This window comes from Vigna umbellata, chromosome 11 (assembly GCF_029865625.1).
Source record: "Vigna umbellata cultivar VRB3 chromosome 11, Vumbellata_1.0, whole genome shotgun sequence".
In the NCBI taxonomy this organism is placed as follows: Eukaryota; Viridiplantae; Streptophyta; class Magnoliopsida; order Fabales; family Fabaceae; genus Vigna; species Vigna umbellata.
The window spans coordinates 12,680,910-12,693,492 of NC_142175.1; the positions used below are offsets into that span (position 1 = coordinate 12,680,910).

A 12,583-nucleotide genomic window follows, 5' to 3' on the forward strand; every position below is an offset into this window, starting at 1 on the left:
AAATGTGACATGCATGGATTCAATGACTATTTTTTAAGAAAAATAATGTAAGTTTACTACATTTTTAATTAATTTCTTTTATATTTTTTTAAAAATTAAAGATAATCATTCAACACATAAAAATTAAAAAAAAATACGTTACATTTCCAAAAAAAATAAAAAAATCACTAAATCCTTCCAGGTTAACCTTCCTCTCCTATAAATACCACAGGAGGAAACTGAAAACCTAGTGGAGTTATATCAGTCAAAAGTAAGTTTCAAGGATTCTCTTTCTGTTCATATGCAGGTGACAATGTTTTCATCACTTCTAATTCTTTGTCTAACTTTTCTTGTGTTTTTGCTGTTCTTCTTCAAAACTTTAAAAAATCCACAACTTCCACCTGGTCCTAAAGGTCTTCCCATAGTGGGAAATATTCACCAACTAGATAGTTCTTCTCTTCATATGCAGCTAAGGGAACTGTCAAAGAAATATGGTCCTTTATTTTCCCTTCGATTAGGTTTAAAGCAAGGAATAGTTGTTTCCTCACCAAAACTAGCCACACTGGTAATGAAAGATCACGACCGTGAATGTTGTGCACGACCAAAATTACTTGGCCAACAGAAACTGTCTTATAATGGGTTAGACTTAGCATTTTGCCCATATACTGAGTATTGGAGAGAAATCAGAAAACTTTGTGTTGTCCATGTCCTTAGCTCCAAACGTGTCTCATGCTTTTCCTCATTAAGACATTTTGAGGTGAAAGAGATGATAAAGAAAATTTCCATGCATGCTTCAAATTCACAAGTTACCAATCTGAGTGAAGTGATAGTGTCTCTTACCAGCACTATTATCTCTCGAATTGCTCTGGGGAGAAGGTATGAAGAAGAAGGAACCGAAAGGAACAAGTTCGATAGGTTGCTGAGTGAGTGTGAAACCATGATGAGTTCCTTCTTTGTTTCAGATTATATTCCTTTCATGGGTTGGGTTGATAAACTCAGGGGAATTCATACACGTCTTGAACGGACATTCAAAGAGATGGATAACTTCTACCAAGAAGTCATTGATGAACACGTTGCAGATTCTCATAAAAAGACTCCACAGGAAGAGGACATCGTTGATGTCTTGCTTCAACAGAAGCAGCACCATTCGTTTTCCATAGATCTCACTAATGATAACATCAAAGCTGTGATCATGGTTTGAATTTCCATTCCTTTGATTCCTTTAATTCCTTCTCTTTCCTTAGTCTATTTCAATTCCTGCAGAAAACATCCATCACTCTTGTTTGAGTTTTCATTGATAAGATCGGTTAAATTCCTTCAATATGATGTGAAAAACAATTTTTAGAAGCAGATTAATGCTTGAAATTGAATGAAAAAACTTGCATCACCTCACAAGTGATGGAGCTCAATTTAATTGTTATTACTCTTTTTATTATTAACTATTCTGAATCATAGTTAACAGTGCAAATCTCTGTCATTATGTGAGAATTTTATGTTCATTCAATTATTAACTTCTGATTTGCTTTCACAGAACATCATCATTGGCTCAACAAGTACCACTACAGCCACAGCAGTTGGGGCAATGACTGAGTTAGTAAAAAATTCAAGAATCATGAAGAAAGTTCAAGAAGAAATAAGAAGTTTAAGTGGTGAGAAAGACTTTTTAGATGAAGATGATGTTCAAAAGTTTCCCTATTTTAAAGCAGTGATAAAAGAAACGCTAAGGTTGTACCCACCAGCACCATTGCTTGTACCAAGAGAAACAAGGGAAAACGTTACAATAGATGGTTATGAAATTCCAGCGAAGACAATGATATATGTGAATGCTTGGGCTATTCATAGAGACCCTGAGGCTTGGGAAGATGCAGAAAAGTTTATACCAGAGAGGTTTTTAGACAGCACTGTAGATCTTCGTGGACAAGATTTTTGTTTCATTCCATTTGGTGCTGGTCGTAAGATGTGCCCAGGTTTGCATATGGCTTTCGCTGTGTTGGATGTTATACTTGCTAACCTTCTTTACTCCTTTGACTGGGAATTGGTAGAAGGAACTGAAACAAACGACACAGGTTCTACAGTTTTGCCAGGACTTACGAATCATAAGAAGAATCCTCTTTGTGTTTTGGCTAAGTGTCGTATCTAATGCCTTAGTGATAGTAAAAAAAAGTAGAAAATAAAGATGTATTTCAGGGTACTTTATCAAAATTTATGCTTTGCAATTTTTAATTTATGGCTTAATTAGAAATTTCTTATTTTGATTCCTTTTAGTTCTACTCTGTACAAATTTAATATATGATTTGATTATGCAAATAAACTATGAAGAACTAAATCTACTCATGGTGACTTTTTGAAACTATTACCAAATAATAGCCTACGGTTAAAATAAAATCATACATGTTATTGTTTTATGAACTAACCGTAACCTAAAATTATATAGTTTTATTTTACATTATCATTACTCCAAGAACCATAATATATATTGATATATGCTACAATTTTATTTCAACCATAATCTATTATTTGGGCTTTGTTACCAAAGTAGGCAAAAATGTGGTATTTATTACCAAAGTAGGCAAAAATTGACTAAAAGTGAAGTCGTGGGGGTCCAAACAACTTCAAATGAAGAAGTCGTGACCCCCCTGCACGACTTCACACTGTTCATAGCAACAGTGTTGAAGTCGTGCACCCCAAAAACGACTTCTGGGTCCTGTAATCGATTACCATTTTTTGGTAATCGATTACACAATGTTGAAATCTTGACCCCTGCAGGACTGAAAATGGACGAGCGTTCACTGAAAATGGACGAGCGTCCACTTCTCCTGCCGAGCGTCCACTGAGCGCATCTCGACGACGCTCGTCCAGACAGGCAGAGAGAACGCTCGTCCAGAAAGCTAAGAGGACGTTCGTCCATCTAGCTAAGTGGACGCTCGGCAGGAGAAGTGGACGCTCGTCCATTTTCAGTGAACGCTCGTCCATTTTCAGTCTTGCAGGGGTCAGGATTTCAACATTGTGTAATCGATTACCAAAAAATGGTAATCGATTACAGGACCCAGAAGTCGTTTTTGGGGTGCACGACTTCAACACTGTTGCTATGAACAGTGTGAAGTCGTGCAGGAGGGGCACGACTTCTTCATTTGAAGTCGTTTGGGCCCCTCACGACTTCCCCATTTTCGTAAATTTGGTTGAATTTGCCCATTTTGGTAATATTATAGGCAAATATGCCTAGTTTGGTGCAAAAACCTATTATTTGACACTATTTTTTTAAAATACCACTACATTAGGATATGCTACATTCTTTCTATACTAGTATTTGCTACAATTACTTGGAGTAATTATAGCCTCTAAAGTTAAATAGTCTCACTGACTATGGGATTATAGTTTATACACAAATATGTTATGATTTTATGTCAATTGTAGTCTATACTTCCCTGAATAAGGTTATTTTCTTTATTCTCTATTCTCGTTTTCTTCCTCCCCTATAGCCTATATTGGTATATACTACAGTTTTATGTCAACCATAATCTATACTGTCCTAAATAGGGTTATTTTCTTTATTTTCTATTTGCTTGCAAAAGCAATTGTTGTCTCCTATTTTTGCAAAACTCGTTCTTTTCTCCTTGTCACCAAAAAGAGAAGCTTTGTCTTCTCTTGTTCTTCTCTTTTTCGGTTCTGAAGCACCCACGTTTAGATTTGTTTTGGTTCATCTTGTTTTCTTCCTTCTCTATTCGTTTTTAGTCTCTAACTAACTCGTCTTTGTGCTCAACGTTGCAATGATTAGTTATGAAAGAGATAAAAAAAATTTTCTTTCTTTCTTTTGGTTTAGAAACACCCATGTTTAGGTTCCGTCTAGTTCCATCTCATTTTGTTCCTTCTTTTTTTGTTTTTAGCTTATAACTGACTTGTCTTTGTGTTTAATGTTGCAATGACCAACCATTGAAATAGAGATCCCTTTTTTGCCTCTTGTTGACCTACATTATGACTAGCCTTTTGATGACAAACTTGTTTAACCCTCGGTAAGTGTGACCGAATCGTATCAAGTAATAAACTCGGTAAGATCAAGTATCGTTCTCCCAAAGGACTCAGGGTCTAGTTAGTTATATGATTTCTTGATTATTTACGACTTGTGAACAAATTCTTGAGATTTCAAATGCAAAAGACAATAAGTAAACATGTATGCATGAGTTTTGATCAATGGAAAAGAAGAACACAAACACTGAACGAATTATATAGATGACTATGTTGTTGGGGTAATCAATTTCATCTTATCCACTTTCATATATTTTAGGAATCCATCATTCTTTTCATCAATGTTAATGCCACTCTCTAAATTACCTTGCGAAGAAAGCTTATCCTTAATTACGAGTTCATACAATTCCTAGCATCCTTAATAATTAATTATGAAGCACAGAAGCTTAAAGGCAACCAGCCCTCATATCCCTATGTCTAGGCAATATGCTATTGGGAGAATTTCCCCGGATCTAGATTTCCCCGTATGTGTCCATATCGACAAAATCAATAATCATGACATCGAATGAGTTAAATGTTATAATATATTATTATTATATTGCAAAATATGAAAACGTTGTTGCAACGTTAGATTGGCAACGTTAACTTTCTCTTAATTGCCAACGTTAGAATTTTAAAAGCAACGTTCAAATAATTTATTTGTTGCAACGTTAAAATTTTAATGTTTTTTAATTTCTTTTATTTAATTGATTCCTCCCTAGCTCTATAAATAGAGAGCTCTTTCCCATTCCAAGACACACCAAATTCAGTCTTTCTCATTCTTCTTTTTCTGAATTTCATTCTTTAGTTCTTTCTCTCTTCTAAAAATATTCTGGGTTATTCTTATACTCTGTTGAGAGTTCCTTGCTAGTTTTGAGATCCTCAGACATTCTGAGAAGTTCCTGTTGTATCTTGGGGGACTTGCGCAACACACCGCGGATAAGTCCTTAAGGACAGTGACTCTACACGCCTCAGGAAATACTATTTTGTCAGCTTTTCCAACAATCTTAAGGACTTATCGCTGACATCAACAACATGCCTTCAGAGAGCCAAACCATTGCTTCCGGAACCCAGACGGTCTTCGCAAAATCTCTTCCAAACGTGTCAAAAATTGAGATTTTCTCTGGACAGAACTTTCGACGCTGGCAAGAACGCGTTTCCACCCTTTTAGACATGTATGGAGTTGTTGCTGCTCTTTCATCTCCGAAGCTCGACTCCACTATTCCTTCAAACTCAAAACTAGTTGAAGAGTGGACTTACGCGAACAAGGTATGCCGACACACTCTGCTTAGTGCACTTTCTAATGATTTGTTCGATGTGTACTGTTCCTACAAGGAAGCAAAGGACATTTGGGACTCGTTGATTCTCAAATACACTGTCGAAGATGTCGTCAGACAAAGATTCGTCATAGGAAATTACTACCGTTGAGAAATGATTGAAGACAAGGACATAAAAACTCAAATCAATGAATACCACAAGTTGCTCGAAGACATCAAAGCAGAAAACATTCTACTACCGGATGAATTTGTTTCAGAACTTCTGATCGAGAAATTGCCGCCATCCTGGACAGATTACAAACAATAGTTGAAACACAGGCACAAGCAAATGTCTCTACCAGAACTCATTACACACATAATAATTGAAGATACCAACAGGAAGGAGTCTGCTACTACAAGGGCCAAAGCTTTATCTGTGAAACCAAATATGGTAGAAGTAAAACCTGCTCCAAAAAGGTACGAATACAAACCTGATCACAAAAAGAAAAATAATTTTCTTAAATCTCGTACCCATGAATCTAAACCCACCTTTAAAAAGAAAGGAAATTACTTCGTATGTGGGAAGCCAGGCCATCATGCACCACAGTGCAGACGTAGAGCGAGAAACGACAATCCTCCTAGGGCCAATATAGCCGAAGGAGATGACATTATTGCTGCGGTCGTTTCTCAAGTGAATCTGATGACCAATGTGAGCAAGTGGGTAGTAAACTCTGGTGCTACTAGGCATATCTGTGCAAACAGAAGTGCTTTTACCTCTTACACTAGTGTAGGGGGATGAAGAAGAACATGTCTACCTCGGTGATTCCAGGACCACTCCTGTTCTGGGAAAAGGAAAAGTTCTTCTCAAACTCACATCTGGAAAGACTCTAGCCTTGAGTGATGTGCTACATGTGCCATCAATCAGAGTTAATTTAATCTCTGTAGCAGTATTGGGAAAGGTGGGGGTTAAAGTGTCATTTGAGTCTAACAAGATCATCATGAGAAAAAATAATGTGTTCGTGGGGAAAGGATATTGTGATCAAGGACTCTTCATTCTAAATGTTTCTGAAAATATTAATGAATCAAGTTCTTCTGCTTATATTGTTGACTCGTATGATATATGGCATGCTAGATTAGGACATGTGAATTCCTCGTATGTTTTGAAATTACAACGACTAGGATTGATTAATATGCATGATAAACATAGTAGAAAATGTGATATATGTGTAGAATATAAATTAACAAAGAAAACATGTTTTTCTGTAGAACGCCAAACTGAGCTATTAGGGTTAATTCATACTGATCTAGCTGATATGAAACAAACCATGTCTAGAGGAGGTAAAAATTATTTTGTGACCTTTATAGATGATTATTCTAGATATACCAAAGTTTACTTAATCAAACATAAAGATGAAGCCTTTGATGTATTTTTAACCTATAAGGTAGAAGTAGAAAATCAGTTGAATAAGAAAATTAAAAGGATTAGATCAGATAGAGGTGGTGAGTATGTGCTTTTTAATGACTATTGTGTTAAAGAAGGAATAATCCATGAAGTGACCCCACCATATTCACCTGAGTCTAATGGAGTAGCTGAGAGGAAAAATAGAACCCTTAAGGAAATGATGAATGCTATGCTTGTTAGTTCTGGTGCACCTGATAACCTTTGGGGAGAAGCCTTGCTTACTGCATGTTTTTTACAAAATAGAATCCCCCATAAGAAAACCGGTAAAACTCCTTATGAGTTGTGGAAAGGTTACCAACCTAACCTTAAATATTTAAGGGTGTGGGGTGATGGAACAAATTTATGATCACCAAAATATGATGTCAAAAACTTGTTTTTCAATCGGCAAGTATGACCGAATCGTTCAAGTAATAAACTTGGTAAGACCACGTATCGTTCTTCCCAAAGGACTCACGGCCTAGTTTAGTTGTGTGGTTTATTGATTAGCTAAGACTTAAAGACGAAATATTTGGATTTTTATATGCAAAAGACGAAAATTAAATATGTATGCATGAAGTTTTGATCAATGGCAGAAAGCAAAAGATAAACACTTTCAATGAAATATATGTATGAATATGTTGTTGGGGGTCAATTTCATCTTATCCACTCTCATATATTTTAGGAATTCAACATTCAAATCATCATTGTTAATGCCACTCTCTAAAGTACCTTTCAAGAAGGCTTCTCCCTAATCACGAGTTCATACAATTCCTAGCATTCCTAATAATTAGTTCATAAGTACAGGAGCTTAACGACAACCAATATAATATTGGGAGAAATTCCCCGGATCTAGACTTCCCCGTACGCGCCCGTATCGACAAAACCAATAATCATGCATCGAATGAGTTAAACAATGCAAGCATTAAGCAAAGAGGAAAAACCCTAACTAATGATGAAAGAAAGCATAGATCTTAAATAAAAGATGTAAAAACAAATTCCATATATGAGAGCTTCAAAAGATTACATTGATTCCCCAACAAACATACATAGTTTAGTTCACCATATTCATGGTGAACCTAGATGAATAACAATGAAAGAATGAAAGATAAAACCCTAAAAAGGTGAAGAGGAAGCCTCAGCATCCAAGATCCTCCTTCACCGGGGTGGAAGAGAGAGTGTTTGCTTCGTTCCAGCCAAAGATACCTAACCCTAGGAAACCCTAAAGCTTATATATTATTCGTAAATTACAGAAAATTAGGTCCAAGCCCATAAAAGTGCCGCTCAGCGGTAAAGTACCGCTCAGCGGTAAAGTACCGCTCAGCGGTAAGTGCGTGAGACGTTTCTTCCCCTCAGCGGCCATTTTGCCCCTCAGCGGATCTCCCGTAAGCTCCTGATTGCCGCTCAGCGGTAAACTGCCGCTGAGCGGTGACTTCGGCTTCTCCTTTTGCACTTTTTGATGTCTTTTCTGATTTCATCTCTCTCCTTCTTCACTTCTTTCACCAAATTCATCTTAAAACCTGCACAAAAACACTGAAATCAAGCATAAACCTGTCCAGCTCTCTTATTTCTGAAAATATGAAGAAAAGCATGATTTCAAGCTAGTTTCTAAGTATAAAAGTTGCTTTTAGTATCAATTTTAAGCATGAAAATAACAGTTTTTCAACTGTTATCATGGGGGTGCTTAGCTAAGGTGATGTTACCTGATCCTAAGAAAAGGAAAATAGGATCTAAAACTTCTGATTGTATGTTCTTAGGTTATGTTGAACATAGTGCTGCCTATAGGTTTCTAGTTGTTAAAAGTAACATACTTGAGAGAAATTCTATAATGGAGACGAAAAATGCTGAATTTTTTGAACACGTGTTTCCTTTAAAGGTTAGTGAGATGTCTCAACCTGTTGATGATAATGATAATAGTAATACCATAAATGATGATTTGAGAAGAAGCAAAAGGCAGAGAAAGGAAACTTCCTTTGGAGATGACTTTTATACTTATCTTGTTGATAATGATCCGATAAGCTTTATAGAAGCTACTAGTGCTCCTGATGCAAAACAGTGGGATAAGGCCATTAGGACTGAAATTGAATCAATTCAGAAAAACAATACTTGGACTTTAGTAGATTTGCCTAAAGGAGCAAAACCCATTGGTTGTAAGTGGATCTTTAAGAAAAAGTATCACCCTGATGGATCCATAGAGAAATATAAGGCAAGATTAGTAGCAAAAGGTTTTACTCAAAAACCCAACATAGATTACTTTGATACTTTTGCTCCAGTGACTAGGATTTCCTCTATTCGAGTGTTGTTAGCCCTAGCAGCTATCCATAAACTAGTGATACATCAGATGGATGTTAAAACAGCCTTTTTGAATGGTGATTTAGAGGAGGAAATTTATATGACTCAACTTGAAGGGTGTGTTGTACCTGGTCAAGAGGATAATATGCAAACTCTTAAAATCATTATATGGGTTGAAACCACTACAAAAAAAAAGGGCATTACCGAAGGCCAGAAGCCCTCGGAAACAGCCCAAAACCGTCAATAAAAGATAATTACCGAAGGCTTATCGACGGCCAAAGAGCCCTCGGTAAATCCCTTGTCGCTAACATTTACCGAGGGCTTTTGCCCTTCGGTAATTACCGAGGGCCAAAAGCCTTCGGTAATTACCGAGGGCCAAAAGCCTTCGGTAATTTCCGAAGGACGAATTTTCTGCTGTCCAGTAACCAATTATGGTGTAGTTTATGATCTGCTTTGATGTAGTTTATAAATGTAAGTAGAACTACAACAACCAGGGAATATGCAACGCTATAATCATTTCCCTACATCATATTTCATCCAACATATTCAAGTATATATTAATTTCGCATCAACATTATGTTGTTTAAAGATGATCCTTATATAAGTTTTCCAAACACCTAAGCACATCCAGTCACGGTCTAAACATCATAAAACCCAGTGCACTAAAATATATATATATATATATATACCAACCAGAAAAATACACATAATAAACCATAAATTTCTAGTAAGTTGCATTTATTTCATCTCTCGATAGTCGACCTTGCTTCAGAAGTTGTTCCAACTTATCACGGCCAAGCGAGTGCCCAGTAAAAAGCATAGGACATTTAAGGCGCCAGCTAAAAGAGCAGCAGAGTCACCTGCATCTGCATAATGTCCATGGATGGCGACTGGTCAGATAGCACGCCCGCTGCCAATCTGTTCCCCAAGAGATTTGGACATCTGTATAATGTGGTTAAGTGCTCCGTCAACAAATTCAGGAATGTATGGCCAGAGAAGTTCTTTCGGAATATATTTATCTCTCGGACCAAATGGAATACGAACAATATAAGAACCACTACTCTCTCCCATGTCATCTCCATAATCATCCGCGTCTCTTGGTGTCAACATTTCTGTTGGCTCCGCATAACTCCAGTCTACATCCAGAGCCGCCACTTGTCTAGTTAGCAAATCAACCCGATAAACTCCTGGCATAGACCCCAATGCCCTCGCTAGTTCCACCACATACTTAACCTATTCAGCAGAAACAAAGACAGATGGAAAGATTTTAGTTTGCACATACTGGCAGTGTGAAAAAACAAAAGGAAGACAAAGATCCTTTTTGGATAAGTTTTTCCTTGAACACTGGCAGAAAAAGAAAACTAAAAAAAGTTGGAATAAACTTTCTATCAAAAGCTGAAACGAGTTGTTTTAAATAAGTCTATTTTGTATATAAATTAAAATCAGCATTTCGAAGAAATTAAAAAACAAATAAAAATGAAAGCGCTACCTGACCACCGGTATCAGAATCACGTCCTAGCTCCATATTCTCACCTCGTATTAGGCCATGAATTCTGCACACATATGCCCCTTCTTGTTAAAATCAAATAACGAAATCAAACCAATCATAGCTTAATCTAATCAGCGAATACACAGATTACACTCTGAACAGCAGAATAAAGAAACAAACAGTCTAACTTCAATATCAATCTACTTATCACCAGAGCTCGATTCAATTACACATTCATTACAATAAAAACAAAAGCAAAAAGACAGAGGTGAAGGACACCTACCTGACGAGTACAATGTAGAGCTTCTTCCCTTTCTGACTGTTGGCCCAAGTCAAAGTATAGTTTTCAAATTTTGATTTTTCTTTAACTGTAATAATTTTAGTTTGGAAAAACACCCTTCATTCCATCGAAGCAAGTTTCAATCAAGGTTTGGATATTGTAAGTTTCCTTAATAATTATATGAAAACTACGAGATATATATATATATATATCCAGAGTCATAAAATTTATAAAAGGGTCTGTAACATGGTTTTGGATTTATTAAACATTAATTTCTTTTTCAAAATGTATCAAGAAAGATTCTCATGAAACTAAAATTAGAAATATTACATTCTCATATATTTGATATAAAAGTTTTGCAAGCATATTCCATGAAATCATTAATTGCCAAAAATATAACTATTTATGTTTTTCTTACTTGTTGTTCTTACAGTAAAATATAGGAATATTATACACTTTTAAGATGGTGGAAATGATTTTCTTTAATAATTAACTTGTCGTTCATTCTTGACGACACTAAATATATATGCATTGAGTGTTATGATTTATGTATTTTTGTGGAAGAATTGAAATATAGGAATATTATACTCTACACAGCAGAATAAAGAAACAAACAGTCTAACTTCAATATCAATCCACTTATCATCAGAGCTCGATTCAATTACACATTCATTACAATAAAAACAAAAGCAAAAAGACAGAGGTGAAGGACACCTACCTGACGAGTACAATATAGAGCTTCTTCCCTTTCTGACTGTTGGCCCAAGTCTCCATGGCATCTGCAGAACTGATTCTGGGAAGCCTGGCTCTGTTGGCATCGCCGTGAGCTGACGCGTCACTGACCGGATCTCCCTTCTCTCCTTCCGACAAGTCCTCCGACAAATCCGCGGTGGCTTCCCTCCGCCCTCGCTCGCGCTCGAAGCGGCGCTTGTTCACTGTCTGCGCCGCCTCACTCTCCAACTACTCAAATCCATCACAACACACACAGCACGATCAATAGACATCATCAAGCAGAAAAATCACAACACATAATTGATAATAATTATAATCGACGGGATTGAGAATCGAGAATCGAGAATCAAGAATTGAGAATTGAGAGTCGATGATCGAACCTGCTTCTTCTGGCGAGCGAGGTTCCAAATCCGCCAGCACATGTTCTCCAACCTGGTGTTCCTCTCCTGAGGACTCCTGGTGGATGAAGCCTATAAAACGAAAAGGAGAAGATCATCGAAAAGAAGTGAATGAGCGGAATCAGAAAGAAAGGGAGAGCGAAAGAGCATACCTGAACCCATGAGCGGTAGAGATCGGTCTCATCAAAGCCGATGACCTCTTCGACGAAGTAGCGAGTAGGACTGAACCTGCCTCTCTCTCTGAGAAGCAGAGAGGACTTGGAACCTGTCGCAACACTCACAAGGACCAAAACCCCCGAACCCTAGCCATAAACCAGCCACCAACGAACCGCCGTCAGCGTCCGCAACAATAACCACTTCAAACCGCCTTAGGACAACAACCCACGCTTTAAACCAAAAAACTGCTTCGAACAGAGAGTAGGAAATGGAAGAGCGCCACCCAACAACGAACCTCCGTCAGCGTCCACACCACCAACTCGCGCCATCAAACCACAACATCGAACCGGCTGACCGCCACGAAGGTCGCAACCCTAACTCAAGGAGTGAGTTTCGACATAAGGGAGGGAGGTTGTTCTACTTTTGGGAAATTTGAAGAAGAAATGCTCAACTTTTGAAGTTAAAGCATCGAAGATATTACCGAAGAGCAAAAAGCCTTCGTAATTTAATTTCACCAATACATTACCGAAGGCCTGAAGGCCGTCGGTAATTAACCTTCGG

General features: G+C 37.2%; 1 protein-coding gene and 1 pseudogene across 1 annotated transcript; one reads left to right on the plus strand and one right to left on the minus strand.

Moving 5' to 3' along the window:
- The first annotated feature begins 237 nt into the window (after positions 1-237).
- Positions 238-2,238, plus strand: LOC124848989 (5-OH-xanthotoxin synthase-like). Its single transcript, XM_047326821.2, has 2 exons — positions 238-1,174; positions 1,511-2,238. The coding sequence occupies exons 1-2, from the start codon at positions 281-283 to the stop codon at positions 2,117-2,119; spliced, it is 1,503 nt and encodes a 500-aa protein (XP_047182777.1). The 5' UTR covers positions 238-280; the 3' UTR covers positions 2,120-2,238.
- A 7,453-nt stretch (positions 2,239-9,691) lies between these two features.
- Positions 9,692-12,351, minus strand: LOC148191000 (putative sucrose-phosphate synthase; annotated as a pseudogene).
- Between the last annotated feature and the right edge of the window lie 232 nt (positions 12,352-12,583).

Excerpts from the sequence above, each read along its gene's own strand:
- LOC124848989 (XM_047326821.2), top strand. The coding sequence starts at position 281 with ATGCAGGTGACAATGTTTTCATCACTTCTAATTCTTTGTCTAACTTTT. Across the intron at positions 1,175-1,510 it reads ACATCAAAGCTGTGATCATG|AACATCATCATTGGCTCAAC; the intron begins GTTTGAATTTCC and ends TTGCTTTCACAG.